The 19,654-nt window shown below is 40.5% G+C and overlaps 1 protein-coding gene across 4 annotated transcripts in view; it reads right to left on the bottom strand.

Annotated features, from left to right (window-relative positions):
• drp2 (dystrophin related protein 2) overlaps positions 1-19,654 on the bottom strand; it is a 198,227-nt gene that overhangs the window by 6,672 nt on the left and 171,901 nt on the right. For 3 of the 4 annotated variants that reach the window (XM_036007108.1, XM_036007097.1, XM_031302895.2), the window contains 6 exons: positions 16,641-16,807; positions 15,787-15,898; positions 14,819-14,955; positions 12,821-12,886; positions 6,346-6,411; positions 1,612-1,758 (listed from right to left, as the gene is read on the bottom strand). In XM_036007108.1, coding sequence (XP_035863001.1) covers positions 1,612-1,758; positions 6,346-6,411; positions 12,821-12,886; positions 14,819-14,955; positions 15,787-15,898; positions 16,641-16,807 — 695 coding nt within the window. The remainder of the gene's footprint in view (positions 1-1,611; positions 1,759-6,345; positions 6,412-12,820; positions 12,887-14,818; positions 14,956-15,786; positions 15,899-16,640; positions 16,808-19,654) is intronic. The other variant, XM_036007114.1, reaches the window with a different exon arrangement.

The raw sequence follows: 19,654 nt of genomic DNA, 5'->3' as shown, positions 1-19,654 counted from the left end.
GTTAATCCTCTGTGTCTTCCTTGCCTACTAGCAGCTGTGTGGAGGAGGGGGGTGGAGGCACGTGTGCGATTACGGAAGGCTTGTGTCATGTGGATGCAACAACAGTGGTCATTACTTAGAATTCCTCATGGGGACGACAAAAACTAAGCACTATAGCTTTAAATTGTTTTGTTTTTCCTTTTATGCTGACCTTGTTAAAACCCAATATGTAGAAAAGTAATGAACTGGTAACCCTCTGGAAGTATCAAGCTGATAAAACAATATCTTTAAAGTTGTTAAAGAAGAACTGGAGTCTCCAGGACCATAAGGAAGAACAGGGTTAAAGGTGTTTGATTCTGGTATTGATGTATAGTTTAGGTATGAGACACATGATAGCCACAGCAGAGGATATAAACTAAGCTACAGCAGCCACTATAGTCATAAATAAGCACAACAGAGCACACTGCAGTGTCATAACTGAACTGGGTCAAGGTTTCAGACACCCAAAGGGCACAAGTGTATGTGTGTGTAAGTAGCCAGATGTTGCTGTGTCTGTGTGGAAAGGTCACAACCGAATTGAAAACGAGAGAAAATTATTCATATGAATCATTCGCATAAAGGTTGCCCCTGGTAACCAATTAGGTCAGTGTTTCTCAACAGGAGACGTTCAGAGGATGACGGGGGGCACTGGAAGCAATACTGTGGAAAGGGGGGCGTTGAGGTGCCTTTGGGGGGCATTTGTTTTAAGGCGAGATTACACCAAAGGTTCACAGCAATACGAGTTTTCGCCACTGCACCTGGACGAGACGGTGGATTGTAACTCTTCTTCTCTTTAGTGTTTCTTTAGGCTTTGTGTGGTGCAGCTCCATGCTGCCTTCATGGGAACGGAACGTCAGAATATCATCTTATATAAACTCTGTACTGCAGTGTTATGAATCGGTCTTGTCATGAACTTTATAGTCTATATTAAACGTTAACATCATTTATCTTTAATAAGTCTATGAACATAGCTGTCGAACATTTTTCATTCAATATGATTTTTTTATGATTTTTGATAACAATAGTAAAACACAGGACTTTCACCCAGGATAGCCGGGATCGCGTCCCGCGTGTGGCGTTTATCAATATTTTTAATAAAGCCTTCCCCAATGTTCTTTTCCTAAACCCAACCGTTTCTTTTCCTAAGCATGTGACGTTGGTCACCGTCGTGTTTTTGTCATTTTTGAGTGTTACTAAAGCCTTTCCCAATGTTCTTTCCCTAAACCCAACCTTTACAACACGTGTGACGTTCTCGCGATAGCATGGCCTACACACCACGTGAGTATGTTTACATCCGCTGTATACAGCATAGACATACACGTGGATAGCTCAAAATGCGTACCGATAACACGCCATTTGGCTTTAGGAAAGTGGCGTGTATGTTTACGCAAAGTCATGATGCCATGTTGCTGTTGACGTACAATGTGCGATCGATCTAGCTAGGAACGATTTATTGTGTGTGAAAACAAACATGCTGTATTAACTCCACAACCTGAAAAAAAATCAAGAAAAGAACCTAGCTCCAGACTCAATGCACCATGTCCTAAAGCCTGTTTTATGTATTAAACATTTTTGTTTTTCCTGGATACAGACCTGTTCTCATTCTCCAGGCGGGCCAGGGTGCATTGGAGCTGATCCTTGTCCTGGTGCTCCAGGTGGGCCAGCAACATGTGCTGTCCGCAGGGTGAGTCATGGTCCAGGGCTGGGCTGGAGTGACGCAGGAGGTACTGATCTTCATCCCTGAGTCCCCCACACAGGAGACAGCACACTGAGCCACCAGCAAACAGCCACCAGCAGCACAAAGCAGAGCCAAGAACGGCATGGGAGAGCAGACAGGCCACAACAAGGCAAGGCAAGCAGGGCAAGGAAAGGTATTACAGGATGAGATGCAATGAAACAAGACTGGACAGAATGGGATGGAACACTATGATAAAAGCATCATGCCAGGTTCACAGTCCAAATATTAAATGTCCTGTCATAAACTTTGCTCACCACAATGTTAAAAATTCACTCACTTTTATTAAAAAGTTGATCTTAAGCTACATCACAATATATTTCCCAAATAAAAAACATGATTGATGATGGAAAAGAAAACTTAATTTGCAGATCTATGAAAGCAGAACTATGGCTGTGAAAAAATAATGTTTGTGAATGTTTGGCAATTACTTTATGGCCACCTTAGTTGCAGCACATATCTTCTACTGTAAGATTTGTTATTTAGTTTTAGGCAATTAACCCTTTGATGCATTGGTGGGTCAACAATTATCCGACTGGTCTGTAGTTGTAGATAAAGGTAGCTTCCCTATAACAGACTTTTGATTGTACAAATAAATATTACAAACTTTAAATAAAGTTGGTGTGAAAAAACTATTTTAAGCAAAATTATGAAAATAACATATTTATTATTAACAAAAATCGCTGACTTTAAAGTGGATTATTTTTGGACCCACTTATAGAAGATTGGAGGTTTCATTGATTTATGCATCTAAGGGTTGGATTATATTCATGTCCGTTACCTGGCAATGAGCAAAATGTGAACAATGCACACAGGTGGAGGGTGAAGGCTGCACACACAGGCAGCATGATTCAGGAGAGAAAACCGTAAGATGCTAGCCAAACACCAGCTGGAGGCACAGATAGCACAGCAGCATGTTCAGAGCCGTGCAGCTGGAAAAACAGAGATGCACTGACAGACAGAAGGACGGATCCACACCATAAGAACAACCAGATACAAGGGCACAAGAGAGGAAAAGAGCACTGCTACACATACGGGGTAGAAGTGAAGTGTCATGCATACAAACACACTCAGGCAATTATAGACAGACACAGATGCAAATACTATATGTACATGCACTGATACATCCACATTTTTGTGACAACGCTCCATCCAAGCAACACTCTAGATACATGCACATGACAACAAAGACACTGGGAGCAGGCTTGAGAGGCACGGATTTCAGTAGTAAAAAGTTGCACTGCTGAAAGGTAGTGTAGTTCTATCTAAGACTAAATTTAATGTGGTGTCAATCACAGTCTTCCCTCAGAGGACACACACATAAGTCATGTCTGAAAATAAATAATGAGCACATAACATTTTGTACAGAGCAGCTGGGCATGCAACCTAAACTTTAAAGTGCAATAAAAAAGGAAAACTATCTCAGAGAAGGAGGAAATGGATAATAGCCCACACAGATGTCAACAAAATAAGACATGGATACACACAAATACAGCCCTAAGCACTCTGTCCACCTGGCACTTTCCACAATGAGGACTAGGGCTGCACGATATTATGTTTCATCGTCTACATCATGATGTGTGCATGCGCGGTAGTCACATCGCAGGATGTTGACGCTACAACTTCTTTGCTGCTTGATAAAAAAGTAAACTTTCACTGTTCTCCTTTTATATGATTGTTACCGGCTGACCCTTCCCCTTTAAGACAGGTAGCCATGTGGGTAACGTGTGTATTTGACGTAACGTAACGTTAGTCCGACGGGGTTTGTTATGGGAAGTGAGGCTTGTGATGATTGTGTAATTGGAAATATCCCAGTTAAGGATTCTGTTAAGTATCTGGGCATATTTATAACTAGAAATCTTATTGCTAGACAATATCTAAATTTTTCAAGTAGACTAAAGAAAACAACAAATATTTTTAACATCTGGCTTCAAAGGGATTTGTCTATTTTGAGTTCTCCTCTCTAAAGCAGAGGGCCTGTCTCGTTTTGTTTATCCATCTTTATCCTTATTTGTAAATGATTCAACAACAACTGACATATATCGAATTTTTCTGGATTTTATTTGGAAAAATAAGTCACACAAGCTAAAGAAAAATGTACTTTCCAGTAGTAAAGCAGAAGGAGGTCTTGAAGTCCTAGATTTCAGTGACACTGTGAACACCTTTAAAGTTAATTGGTTAAAAAGATGTCTTAAAAACCCTGAGTCAATTTAGTATTTTATCCCAAATTACATTTTTAACAAAATTGGAGGTCTTTCCTTTACCTTTCTTTAATTTTCTGCCAAATAAATTGGCAATTAATTTATCAGAATTCCATCAGCAAGCCCTTTTAGCTTGGATGCTAGCCTTTGTCCACAATTTTTCACCACACAAGACTTTCCTATGGAACAATTGTAACATACTTATTAGGAACAAATCCTTATTTTTTCCTAATTGGTTCCAAAGACATTTAAACCACATTCTTAATCTTTTCGATAAATTTGGTGAGATGCTATCCTATGAACAGTTTATGAATGTACACAGTTTTCCAATTCCTTTCAGAGAATTTAATTCTTTGACTCGTGCAATCCCAAATGGTTTAATTCTTCTTATTAAAAATTACTTAACCTATGATGCACACGTTATATCACAGCCTTTACTATCATTACACCTTAAATTTTACGTAACATATACTCTACTAATCACCTTGTTGCTAGATGTACCGACATTGACTCTTCCTGTACATTTTGTAAACAGAATATTGAAGCAATATCTCACCTTTTTTTTGATTGTGAAATTTCCAAAAGATTTTGGACAGATTTGGAGTCTTACTTTTTTGAACCCACCAACTTTATCTACTCCTTTAACCTTAAAGATATCATCTGTTTCTACAATAATTCAGGTAATGGTGCTCTTGAGTATCTAATTAATTTTGTTATTCTGTATGCAAAATTCTATATTCACAAGCAGAAATTTTCTAAGTCAGTTCCTAATTTTGTACCTTTTCTCATAGAATTTAAATCTCTACTGAAGTCACTTAGAACGTTGGATAACAAAAAAAGTATTAAAATTGTGGAAACTGTAGAGCTTTTTTTCCCTGAAACCTCTGACTAACTGTAAATTTATGTCTTCTTGTACTTTTTGTTTTGCTTGTAATGTCTCTGTTATTTCTCGTTTGTATTGATTGCCTCATATGTTTTTATCTTTATTTATTTTTTATTTTCATAAGTTTGTGCACTTGATGGTCACGTGCTGTTAGTGATTACCTGATTCTCTGTATTGCATTTTGTCAATAAAAAAAAAAAAAAAAGGGATGTGAGGCTCTCTGTGTGTAGAAAAGTACCGTAAGCGGCAGCTGCCGCTGACACAGTGATGCACATGCTTTTCCATGGGTAGTGAAGCTACAGTAGTCAGTTTTTTTTATGTTCGCTGCAAAGACAAACTAAATCACCTGATTAATGCAACGTAATCACGACATCTCCCGGTCATTTTTCACCGCAGAAAAGCTGCTACTAGCCAGGCTAAAGCTAATATTAGCCTAAAGAAATTATAGGTCTGTCCCAACTAACATTACGGTTCACAGCCGCGACACTGGAAACGTAACACTAATCTACAACAGCAGTCTGTGTCTGATATAACGTAATTTACACTGATTTAAGTGTTCTTGGATACACAGTTTGTTGCTAGTGCGTGACGTGCAGGCTCTGCATGCACAGCAAACCACCAATCACAATCAATGTTGATCAATTTATCAAACAACCAAAGCAGGCCCTACTAATCGACCACAACCTGAAATTTAGAGGAAGCAACATGCATGCATTAATAATATTATTCACTTTAGCCTGGATTGATAGTATTATATGAATACAATGGTGTCATGTCAGTCAATCAGTGTATTTATACCTAAATACCCTCTCCAAAATCTCTTCAGAAGAGTAGTCACAGCGCTTACTTGCTTTGGTGTTTGAAAAAAAGTTCAACAAAGAATGGTTCACATATGAAAAGTTCCTTTTTCATTTTTATTTTCTATGTAGATGCACTCTCCTACAAAATCACCCCAGTAGTCGAGAATGATTTATTATTTCCAAATAGAGCTATTTATGTCATCTTGTAAAAATTAGTCTATTTTCATATCACAAAATATATCGCAGGAAAAAAAATATCGCAATGTCAGTTTTTTCCAATATCGTGCAGCCCTAATAAGGACTCACCTTGTTGGTGCCTCATTCACATCAAACATCCCCGTTCTTCTCACTGCTGTAACCTCGCCACCACTCAGCCAGCTTTCTACAAACACACACAAGCCTCTCCTCTCCTCAGCGGGGTTTTTGTATCTACCCACTACCATAAACTTTAATCACAGCAGGCATGTGCATGATGAAGGGGGGCTGTGTGCACACTCCTCGCTGTGGGTCATTTTCATTATGTGGCTGATTATTTGTGTCATGTTACCCAATCTTTTCTTAATAGTCGAAAATACATGCACAAGCCTGAGCACACACAGAAACACAGAAACAATGACTGTATCAAGAGGAAAGACAATAAAGACAACACACACACATAATCCCCAGGAAAGGCTGTGGTTGTAATGAGGGGATTGGCAGCATACTCACAGACTTTCATCAGGAGACAGGCTATCCGTGAAGAATGAACAATTCTGGCTCTCCATTTCCGCCAATCTATAGATGTATGTATACATACACACACACACACACACACACACACACACACACACACACACACACACACACACACCAAGGACAGCATGTTACACACATGTATACAGACACGCAAAAGAGAAATACAGGGGAGTGGATGAGTCAGAACAAATGCAGGAAAAAGCAAAAGATTGATGGGGGAAATACACTTCCTCAAACACAAGATAAAACAAACAATCAGTGTGGTTTAGCTTTAAAGTAGTGTGAATAAGACCTGTTGCCTTTTTGTATTATGAACTGAAACTAAACAGAAAGCTGTCCACACACATCTGACTGACCAGACTTCAGAGAGGCAGAAATTGTACTTGCCGTAGAGTTAAAGTGTCCACAATGAAGAAGGATAAAACCCTGTCTATCAACATGCAGGTAATAAAAGGGTAAAAATACGCTGCGTTCTAGCACCACGGACAGCAACTGTGTGTGTGTGCGTGTAAGTAGCGTGTGAGCTGATGTGTGGCTTTTCAGGACCAAGGACAGTGCCACTGTCAGTCGACAGCTGCACTGTGCGCATGCAGCTTTGTAAGCTTTTTCAATGCTATAACAAATAATCCAAATGCTATAGAAGGGAAGAATGTTTGAAGTGTTTTAAAAATACATGGTGCTTATACTGTTTTAAGTTTGATGGCATTAATAAGAAAAATCCCATCACTGTGTAAAAATAAAGAAATGTCAAATAAGGAGGGGTATTGGAATTACTTTTTTTCCTGTAATATGTTGGATGTTTGTTAAACCTGCACTTATTAATAAAGATAAGAAAATATTAAATGGGATGGGTGGCTCTGGCTCAGCAAGTAGATTTGCGTCTGTCCAGTAATCGCAGGGCTGATGATCCGATTCCGGGCTTCCCCTGTCCACATCTCTAAGTGTCCTTGAACAAAACAGTGAACCGCAATTGCTCTCAATGGTCAGGTCAGTGACTGCCAAGATAGCTCGCTGCCATCGGTGTGTGAATGTGTGTGCTTGAATGAGAGGAAAATTGCAAAGCGCTTTACATAAATGAAGTCTATTTACTAAATAAAAAAAGAGAAATTGGATAAATGCAACATTTAGACTGGCTATGGCAAGACTGTAGCATATTCACTGCATATTAAAGTGCATGGCTAATTCATATTAAAGAGGATGTTAAGTAAACAAAAGTAGTCACACACTTAAAGTACTCATGTGTTATTAAATTATTTAGTATAGCCTCTTACACTCTCTTACAGTACGCAACTACTTTTCTATATTAGAGTTGGCATTTTACTCAGTTGTTTACACCGCGCTGATTTGGGTGTGCAGTTGCAGTTTTTGGCGTTTCATGGCTTATATACCAATAATCTATTAACATACTTGGACCCAGGGTCACAGAAAAACACATTAGTAGTGTTTTTGTGTCACTCACCACTTATGCTTTGTAGCATGTATCTCTATCAGTAGCCATGTTTATACAACTCTCTCATTTCCTCTTGACTGAAAAACCTTTGCTCTCCATCACTATCACCTTTGCATCCTCCACCTACATGTATAGCTTACACCTGAATGCAAGGGTGTAAAGTGTGAATTATACTAGACGCATCCAAGATGGTGCGCGCCATCGTGACGTCAAAATGACGTAATATCCTGCCGGTGGCGAGCAGATGTCGCGCACGGCTCTTTTTTTTTAACGGCGCGCGACAAAGCGGAAACGGGAGGCCTGAACAAGTTCGCCGACAACCGGATGCCAGGACTCTCAGAGTGACTGCAAGTCTCTCTTGTAAACTTACTAGGTTAAGATAAGTTATTTTATGGTGAAAGGCTTGATCTGACGAAGTAGGTCATCGAATCAAATCGAAGCATTGATGTCAATGCTGCTGCCAGTTCTGCCGTTGTTTACTTTTTTCTTCTTCTTCTAGTCCATAGAAAGAGCAACGTCGGTAGCCTTTGCTCATTAGCGCCACCGCTGTTCAGGAGAAGACTGCAACTAGTGTCGCGAGCACCAGCGCGGTTATAAATAGTCACGGCGATCCCATGACGTCACATTTGTACGCGCCAGCTGGGCTGCGTCTAGTGTATAAGAGCCTTAACTTTGGTTTGAGAAGTCAAAAATGTTCACAATTTGAAAGTGGGGTAGACACAAACGGGATTTTGAAAAGTAGGACATGTCCCCCCTGTCCCCAGTGGAAATTACACCTCAGCCTGAATGCACAAGGCCGTCCATTCTCTGAAAACCCTTTAAAAGAAAATGTAGGATTATATGATCTAAAGAAGATGTAGGTTGAGTGAAAGTGGGTACACTACAAAGTGAATTCATCACAAACAGCTGCAGTCATCTGAATATCATATGTTAATGATATGTAACACTGTCAGACGATCAAAGGGTGGGTTTTTCCTTCAAGTAAGGTAATTAACCAGCGCAGAGAACCAACACACTGATACAAATATGTGAGGAGCCTTGTGACTGCCCACATACTGTACATATATACATACATACACGTGCTACATGGAAGCAGTCTTAAATCTACACTGCAGCATTCCTTATACACACAAACACAAACTCCATGCTGCATCATCCTTTGCAGAATGTCGTCAGCTGATGGACTGAGAGATGGGAGGAGGGGTGAGTGATGTACAGGATGTCAGGGACATCCACATCTCATACTATTTCTCTCTAGAGTACACTGACAACATAACACTGAGAATTTTAGGATTTATCCCTGTCCCGTTTATGGAGGCCCGGCCTGTGAACCTGACTGCCCGTAATTCAATCTGCGACACTGTTCATCAGAAAGCCTCCACAAACCTGGAGTCTCAGTCAGGGACAACAGCAAATAAGAAAGGAAAGGGCAATGTGGGTATGTGTGTGTGGTTTACTTGTGCATACATGTGTGTTTAGCCTCCTGCATGAATGTAAATGGATGTAAGAGGAAATGAAAAAAGGGAGAGAGAGAGAGCGAGGGTAAGAGAGAGAAATCCTAACAGAGTGCTAATTATTAAAATTATTATAAATTATCTTCCTCTCATCCATGCTCTATAAGATGTCGAAGCAGTGCTGATGATGAAAGGAATGAACTCTACCCCCGCATTGATATGAGGGGAGGGGTGGGAGATACAGAGAGAGATGGAGAGGAAGAGACAGAGACTGTCTGACACGCCTGCAAATCTAGCTTTCCTAACCCCAAATACTTCATCTCGCTTGAGATGAATGGAGACTACATTATTGCCATGCATTAACACCTATACCCCTCATTGGCTGAAGGGCACTTTGACACACACACACACACACACACACACACACACACACACACACACACACACACACACACACACACACACCTGTCTAATATGATACCCCAAGGGGAAATATTTCAGACACTGACCTGCCAGTAATGACATCCAGTATTTTGAGAGAGAGAGAGAAAGAGAGAGAGATAAAGAATTCTGCATGCTGATAAAACACTTAACCTTCCCATAATAAGAACTGTTCAACTCCTATTACGACGGTGCTCAGATCATGATGGAATAAGCTTTTTTTCTTGTGTCTTAATGTGTAAATGCCGATACTCATTATTAAGTATTTATGACACGCTGGGCCAAAGTAATACTGGTTAATCACCAAGACATGGAAGGGAGACAAAATAACAAAACACAGCACAATATACATGGAAAATGCATTTTGGATAAATTATCATTTATGCCTCTCATTCACACACACACATTCACACAACACTAGTCTTGCTTTGCCAGACCCTCCTCCAAAGCGCATTGAAGGAGGGTCTGGCTACTCCACATAGCATTCGGGGATGGGAGGAAAACGTGCTCTGGTTTAATGGCATTTCTTTAAACCAGTCAGAATAGTCATGGGCGGTGCTAAACTCCGCACAGAGCCGCTGCAAAGTAGTTGTGCGAGAGAAAACTCAGATTGCACAGATAGTCTAGCTAGCTGTCTCAATTTACCATGCAGAGATCTGAGGAGCAGTCAAAAATAGTCCTCATTAATCCACCAAATTTCAAATTCCAACACAAAGAAAGCAGAAGGAAACGGAAAATACAAGTGTAACATCAAGGATATAGACTACTCAAACACTAACGGCAGCAGACTACCATGCCAGGCACTGGCCTAACCATCCAGAGAAGCAGTGTTGACACGTTGACATGAGGAACGAGGGATCAAACTGCTAACTGTGTGATTGTTGGCTGCCTCCAACAGCATGCTGTCTAATTAAACACAGCTAACTAAGGCCTCAGAAATTACCATTGAATTGAATAAATATCTCTGATTTGTTCTGCTTCACAGCAATGCCATTTATTAAAGGGCTTTTACATTGAATTGTACAGATGTTTGTATTAACATGGTGTTCGTGTACCATGTGCAACTATATGCATCTTAATGGGAACTCTATTTTAACTCCCTCTAGTGAGCATTTTAGCAGTATATAAACACTGAGTAAATGGTTGTAAGGAAATATAAAAATTACATTTTAAAGTATTATCAATGCATCTGTAACTCCAATGAAACATCCATAATTGGTTGTGCATGGTTAATTATTGCTTGATAACACTGTATAACCGAGCTAGAAATCATGTTCAAAAAGATATATAACTAGACATGTGAACAGTGCGTTATAAAGCATTTGTTTGCTCTTTATAAACATGTACAGATCATTCACTCATTCACAAGCAGGTTTAAAGGATTAGTCTGGTGATATTCTATAATTTTCTTACTGTACTGTACACAAAAACAAGTGTTGCCTCACAAAGCCTGATACAGTTTATACGTGTGTCTGTGCCATAGAGCTCCATTGTTGTCAAAAAGTATTAAAAACAAATCAATGAGCCACACTGTTGAACTAGCTGAGAGCTTTCTTCATCATTTAGAGTTAATCCAACATACATAATCCTGCTGCCAAAAATATTTGCTGAAATAATCCCAAACAAAATAATTATTTACTTCTGTTTGTGAAACATTTGAGCGCCAGCAGGAAATAATAAACGTATGTATTCATGACCCCTTTTTAAACATTTAGTAGTAAGGAATGGGCTTGAGGGCGAGAGCCACAGGTGGGCTGGAGAAGTCACAAAGTAGGCATTGGTCTCTCACAGACAAATCATATCAAAATCATAGACTATTGCGATCATAGGTTATTGTCTCAAATAAAAACCCTGATACTGATTCATTCTTTTGCAGAAAAAAAGACCATTGAGAAACAAAGATGGCGTTCTGACATGCAAAAAGATGAGAGGTTTGCTATGATTAAAGTTGCTAACATACTGTTTCAATACAGTGGACACTGTATTTAGCTGGGTGAGTTTTTTCTGGTATTTTTTAGAAGGCCAAATAAGGCAATGTGTCTCATTTTGAGTAAATTAGACCACTTTTCCATTTCGGTCCTTTTAGTTTATATTGGTGAAGGATGTTGGCAGCTACAATTTTGGAGTGGCCAACATGACTCAATAGCTGTATGAAGCAGATTGTTCTGTAATTAGCACCAAATGTAAAAGGATGTAACAAAAAAGATCTTAAAGAATGGAGGAGAAGGCAGGGCTGGAAGAGGGAGAGTATGAGATAGAAAAATAAGGAACAAAATGTGTGGGTGGGAGACAATAGAAGAGAAGGATCAAAGATAAGAATAAAAAAAGGCAAACAGAGGGAGGAAGGGAAACAAGGGAGCGATAAGAAGGGTAAAGAGGACAATTGTGTCTGCTCTCTTGTTGGTGTGTGTTCCCTGTTTTAGCAGGGTCTCAAGCAGTTGTGTGTAAGAGCCTCTAGGAAGTAATATACAATGGCACGCATGCACGCGCACGCGCACGCGCGCGCGCGCGCACACACACACACACACACACACACACACACACACACACACACACACACACACACACACACACACACAGTACTATACACACACTGCAGGCTCAGTGGAAATGTGTGTATGTGTCCAGCTCTGCAGCACTGGGGGCTGAGCTGCCAGGAGTGTGAGAGTCCAGTGCTGTGCCCCTGTTTATAACCTGTCAGACAGACACTAATCCACACCAACAGTTCCCAGGTGACCAATGGGCTCATTGCCCTAGCAAGTGACAAGCTGCTAGGCACGCTGAACCCCGCTGACCACCACAAACATAACCACAAACGGCTCTGCTTATGTGCACCACTGTGTGCTTGTGTGGAGAGTAAGAGGCAAGAAAACTGCTGGGCAGTACAGTCTCCACCCTGGCTGGAGTACAGTGCACAACACAGACAAATCAATACTCCAATCAGTACAGTGTGTTGTGGAGATTAAAGGGTGAAGAAGCAGAGAGGAGGTGGAAGCAGGGGTGGAGTGGATATAAAGAAGAAAAAAGGTTGATTTGGAGAGAGGAAAATGAGATACTTAGCTGTAGTGATTTGATGTATAGCACAGCACAGTGGGCCACGTACCTGCTGGCATAATGTTCAATCCTGCTGTGTGTGTCTGCATGAGGCAGCTTGGGTGAAGAGCATGGCCTGGGAACAACAGAAGCCAAACATCAATACCTCACAGAGGCATTTCTAACGCACAAGTGGGAATGAGTTGTGGCAGGAAAAACTTCATTTACACATATTGCTATAATCCAGAAAACGAGTTTTATTTATGAACATTGTTAGGATGCAGGCAAGGGAGGTGCAACTTGTTTCACAGTGGAGGAAAAGTAATTGAGTACATGTATGCAAGTGCTGCATTTGAGTACAATTTTGGGCTACTTGTACTTCACCTGAGCATTTACCTTTTTTTGTACTACATTTAATTTAGAGCTTTAGTCATTTTGCAGATTAAGATTTTACACACAAAACACATGATCTCTTAAGGTCTTAAAATGTGATGCTTTGATTTCAATTGAATAGACCACTGGTTCCCTACATTTTTGGCTTGTGATGCTTTATAGTCAAGAACTATCTTATCATGACTCTTTTCAATAAGGCAGAACAACAGAACCTGGACTAAATGAATCTATCGTGTTTACTTTGATAGTTTCTATGATGTTTTTATGATGTATATTTATATATGCTGTGGCATTTTGGCATTGGCTAGACGTAAGCAATGACCAAACCCTGTCTATTCAATGAGAGACAGCTGTTAACTGTGCGCAGGCCATTTAAACGTCTGCACTGCCACTGTTGCTTCTTACTCTGATACATGCTTTATGTCGCAAACAGTCTATGGTCTCATTGTTATGTGCTGCATTTTTTTAAAAAGCTCAGACTATAACCAGATTTCCCCACTCCAGATCCTGCCTTAGTTGTCACGTGTTGTGACGAGATACTTAGCTCACAAGACGAGACAAGACGAGATTGGGTTCACGAGAACGAGACAAGATTTTAACACTATTTCAAAGAAAACATCAATTAAGAAATATGACTGGAAAAATAGTCTTTACTCAGAGAACCAAGGTTACAATGTAACCATTTCATTGCAGCAGTAAACAATGAAGTAGGCTGCTCTTGTATTGATTTATGACAATATGAAGATGAGGGGAGAACATTTCTCTTTGTTTAATATCATTAAAAGTAAAGTTAGGTTTTGCTTTCTACTTTCGACTCATTTAAAAAAAGACAGAGAAGAGAGCGATCTGCCCGAGTCAGCGCCACATTGAACTGTACGCTGCAGTCCTTGTGTGTGTGTCGGGCGTGTGAGAGAGAGAGAGGGAGAGAGAGAGAGAGAGCTTAAAATTGCAACTCCGCTACCGCTCTGCAAAAGTGAACTCAGAGTCAACTTTGGCGAACGGGCAAGGGATCTTCTATGCTAATTTAGGGGTCCAAGCCAGACTCATCTTCAAAGCCAGATGTATTATAAGACCAACCTAGGCGTCTACTAGCTGCTACTCTGCACTTGTGACCGATATCGTGAGATAATTTTTACCTCGACGAGAAGTCTCATCACATTTTAATCTTGCGAAATTTTCGTCACACCTCTAGTAATAACTTTACAATAATATAATAATAACTATAATAAAATATAATGGCTATGTGGCTTCCATCACTGAAGTCTCATCTCCAACTCATGTAATGTTTGAGGCTATAAAAAGTGACCCTAACAGTGACACAATCAGCCAAAAACATGGACCCATAATCATGCTAAATCTTCCTGGGTACTGTCACAGCCCTCAGCTAGGCTTCTTGATGATCTCATGGATTGATTTGTTTCATCTCTCCTTTTTCCCTTTGGGTGAACCAATCACCTGAGCCAGGCTGAGATCACAGGAATAACATTACATTAATTCTGAACACAGAGCTGTCCGCTTTAACCCACCTCAGCAAGTAAGAGTGCACAAAAATTGTTAGAGCATGATAATTAGCCTACAACAGCAGGAGTTTGAATGGGTGAAAGAAGTAATAGATAGATGACAGAAAAAGCAGAGAAAGAGAGAAGTCTGGGTTGTGATTATGTGTTGGACTCACGTCTCCAAGCTCTCGGCTTCCAGCACAGATTGCACCGGCAGGTAACCTCTCTGCGGATGCTTGGTGAAATACTGCTTTGACCTGAACTTATTCTTCAGAGTCTTGGCAAAGTCCCTCATCTTCTCTCCCGAGGTTGTCTGGAGTTGTGATTTAGGAGGCGAAGAGTTGGTGGGGTGGAGGAGGGGTGAGAGGTGGCGGTGGTGGAAAGGGTGGGAAACAAATCACACCGCTTAAGAATTCTTGAAAATGTTGCTTTCTCCAAAATGACCTCACCTGAAATTTGTCCACTCTGTCTTGGCACTGGTTTGTCTTATTTTGACTTTAGATGACTAACTTATTGCTCCATCTGCTTACTCATACAGTTTCTGCTGCTCTCTCTGCTTCCCTCCTTCATTTTTGCTCTCTCTCTGGCTCTCTTGTTTCCTGCTCTCTGTCTCTTTCATAGTAAAAAATCTATGGGCGCCTGCCTGACTTAACATTGTAAAAAAAACTGTAGCTTGCTAATATAAAATATTGTCCAGTGGAAAAAAATCCTTGTACAGCCCAGAATTGATTAGATATTAAATCTGGCATCATCTCAGTCCACTCCAGCTCTCCAGCTACAGTTACCCCCTTGGAATGAACTCAATTTCGGAGACTGTGTGTGCAGTCGCCTAAGACTCTGGCTTTATTGGGGTTTAGTGCACAATGTGTGCTCTAAATAGCACTTTACTGTGTGTGTGTGTGCACTATGTGAGCCAAAAAGTATGTTACTGTTGAGTGGCACTCAATCTCTGCATACTATAGATCTGGATGAGGGAGTGTAAGCATAGCTAACAGTATACACTTAGAGAGGGGGCTAATCTAGGTCTGGCAGCAGGAATCAGGAGATAGTAGTATTTTTTTTTTTTTTACCACAGCTGAGTTTTATTCGTCCCTGGAACCTTAAATTTGTATTCTGTTAAAGCACTAGATAATGTTTGTCTTACTGGTGTGTAGTACTCCATGATGGGGTAGTGCAGCTTCTTTCCCTTGGTAGTGCGGCCGGTTAGAAAACATGTCTGGCAGATGTCCACATTGAACTGCTTCAGACTGCGATACCTGTCAAGATCAATATAACAGAGAGGCTGAACTGATGCAAGAGAACTGGGCCGAGTAGAGGTGTGTGTGTCTGTGTGTGTGTCTCCTCTTATTATTATCATACATGGTATCTTAGTTCCAGCATCTCCAACAAGCCTTTATTTAGTGAGCAAATGTTCTTACATATAATGAAAACACCAGCTGCCACTATTAAAAAATATTTCTTTGCTTCTCCTTTTGACTTTCAAAATGTCCCAACAAGTAATATTCTTATTGTTTCAATTTTTACTTTTTTGCATACTACATGCATATTACATACACAACTTCTAAATTCACCCAGTTCTTTTAACATATTACTTCTATTAAACTTGCAGGACATTGGGCCCCTGGGTGGCTTAGTTGGTAGAGCGGGCGCCCATGTGTAGAGGTTTATTCCTCGACGCAGAGGCCCAGGGTTGAGGTCTGACCAGCTACAATTTCCTGTATGTCTTCCCCCTCTCTCTCTCCCCTATCATATCTAGGCTGTCCTGGTGATTAAAGGCGGAAATGCCAAAAAATTTATTTAAAAAAAAAACCTGCAGGAAGTTGACCTTTATTTTACACACCGTCCACCCTTTATTATACCAAACATGTTTTGGGGTTGTGTAGGTGCATATGTTCCTTCCTCATTTATAAAATTTCTTTTTTCATGTAATGTTGCAAAGCCCACTGTGATCTCTCTTATGTCATGTTATGTCAGGTAGGCATGTTAGGTAATGCCAACCTGAAGCCCTTGATGGGACACTGTTTGCAGACATAGCATTTGGCCTGGTGCTTGGTCGACTCTGCAGCAGCCACACGGTGGAGGACAGGCAGCCAAACCATTGACTGTGGCTCCAGGCTCATCCACTCGAGGAAGTGAGACACCTCAATTGCAGGTTTCCCTGGGGCCTGGAAAAGAAAAGGTGGGAGGGAGGAAATAAGTGAGATTGTAAACAATCCAAATATAGACCAACAGCAGGGAAGGTACACAAAGTAATGAGATGAGAAGGTGTGCTTCCTTTCCAAAGGTAGTCCAGCAGTGAGCTACGGGAAACCAAAGAGAATACAAAAGATAAGAGGAGGAAGAAGAGGGAGAAAGAAGATGCACTACACTGTGACATATCTTTGCTTTTATGCAACTACTTAAACAATTATAAAGCTAAAACACAGCAGGCATAACTTCTGTGTCTACGTGTATACTGTATGTGTGTTTGTGTGTCTGCATGCAGTCCGTCTCTTCTGCAGACAACTTGTTCATAATTCCAAAAAGTGGGATAAAAAGGAAGTCAACCTAATAAAAGAATGAATCGCCAAGCGCTGAAAATCCGTGATGTGCTAAATTCTCATTAAGTCTGCATCAGAGATGCATTAAGAGGTTGATTTCCCTGGGGCTACCTTCACCGCTCAAGCAGAGTAGCATAATATGTGTGTGTGTGTGTGTGTGTGTGTGTGTGTGTGTGCGTGCGTGCGTGCGTGCACTGATCACACAGACGGTGAGGTGTACAGAGGTATAGAGTCTCCCGGGATGAAGGAGCTCCTCTCTGGTAGTAAACTAGCCAGCTCCATGTGGGAGGTCAAATAGTAGCTCCTCACATACTGAACACCTGGAACTGTCACTGACTATGCTGAGCACGCCACTGCATCTCAATGCATCACTCTGAGCAGATGGGATGCTTTAAACATCTTCGGAAAAGTAAAGAAATAAACATTCAGTATCCACTAAACGGCGTGTGTATGTTAATCAAAATATTAACGTACAATACTTCTCACAAAGCATAAAAAACATTTAAAAATTGTTGAGTTATTCCCCAAGTTGAATTTGACCCAGGAACCTCTGCAAATACAGTCATATTGTTCTGTATAACCGCCGCATATTCTCCGTCATAAGTCAATCCATCTGCTCCTACTCCTGCCAGCAGAGTCAGAAAGTAAAGGTCTAGAGGTTTCAGCAACTGGTGTACCCACATCCCCACAAACTGATGTCAATCATTTGCAAGCAAAATGATAAACGGGCATTTCATCTACAACTAAACGCCATGACATGAAGTAAATAGAGAAAGGAATTGATTTTAATCAGCCATAGATGATGCAGCAAGCATAGACCAGAACAGAGTGTGTATAATAAGGATTAGGGATGCACCGATGCATCGGCTGAACATCGGTAACGGGCGATATTTGCCTCGTTAACTGCCATCGGCCATCGGGGAATAAAAATGACATTCGCCGATGATTATATGTGTCATGAACGCTGTGCTCAGCAGAAACTTTTTTTTCCCTCTTTTTATTTGGGCGGGGGGAGAGACTGAGACGGAAGAGGGCACCCGCGCACTCTCCTCAGTAACTTAGATTAAACAAAGAAGATAGCGGTCGTGTGGCAATATTTTACAGTTTCAGAGAAAGATCAGCGTTTTACAGTTTGCAATACGTATTCCATTGAAATTTCAAGAGGGGGGGCTGTTAGAAAGTCATTTAACACAACAAATCTCATTGGACATTTGAGAAGCAGGCACGAGGCGGTGTACGGCGATTACCTGCAAGCTGACCAAAAACGGAAAAATGAAGCCGCCAAGAAAGCGCAAACCCCCGGTAAGACTCAGACTTCAATTGACACGTCGTTTGAGAAAGCCAAACAGCTGCCTCCAGACAGCGCCAAAGCGAAACAAATAACAAACAAGGCGATGGAGTTCATCGCTTTAGATGACCAGCCTTTCTCTGTAGTGGAGGACGTGGGTTTTCGGAGTCTGATGAAGTTTATGGAGCCACGCTACACGCTGCCGAGCCGGCGTCACTTCATGAGAAATACACAAGGTGAAAGATAGCCCTATTTATGTTTGTATTTATGAATAACATAATTTATTTATTTTAATAACATAATTTATTTATTTCACTTGTTTTTGCATTTACACTTGATGCATTTTTTTTTTATTTATCAGAAAAATATTTTTTATTGGGCCATGAAAATAATCTCATTGAGTAAGTTTTTGTTTATCAGGCTAAAACCACTCAAATAATTTTGTTGGGCAATGTACTGAAACAATCTTTTCATTGATTAGTTAGCAGTCAAAGGTTTTTGAATGTTATTTTTCAGAAAAGAACTTGTCATAAATAAGGTTATAACTAATGTCAACCAGACAGTGACATTAAAGGTTGTTTTTGTTTCATAAATTGGTCTGATTGAATTTGTGCTCATTCTAGGATAGTGTGATCAAGAGCCGAAAGACTTGTATGTTTCCGTGGCACAAAAGAAGGAATAAATAACAAAAAGAAAAAACATCGGCATCGGCCAAGTTGTTATGTTAAACATCGGTATCGGTATCGGCCCAGAATTTCCCAATCGGTGGATCCCTAATAAGGATCTGCCTCAAAAATGAGGGAATTAAAAGGTTTTGCATAGGCCACCTTCCAAAAAAGCTGTTACCTACCTTGAATAACTCCCTAATTATCTGGTGTCCCAAATTGAATGTGACCAGGTAACATTCCTGCACTTGCGCCAAACATACAACTTCAGATGCATTTAGAACAAGCAGGAAGGAAAGACTAATGCTTCAATTCATGCATTTAACATGTCTCCTCATCAGCTATTGCTCGTGCACTACTGGACTCCACACTTCATCAGATCAATATTCCAATAGATCATATTTTAAAAGGAACTTTCTCATTTAAACTTATTGGATTTCACTTACAGTTCATGTATGGTTAGAAACATTATCTACCACTGACTGTATTTCATGTATTTTAAAAGCAATGCAATGCAAT

The sequence above is a fragment of the Sander lucioperca genome, chromosome 1 (genome assembly GCF_008315115.2).
Source record: "Sander lucioperca isolate FBNREF2018 chromosome 1, SLUC_FBN_1.2, whole genome shotgun sequence".
In the NCBI taxonomy this organism is placed as follows: domain Eukaryota; kingdom Metazoa; phylum Chordata; class Actinopteri; order Perciformes; family Percidae; genus Sander; species Sander lucioperca.
This window is presented reverse-complemented; position numbering and strand designations above follow the sequence as displayed.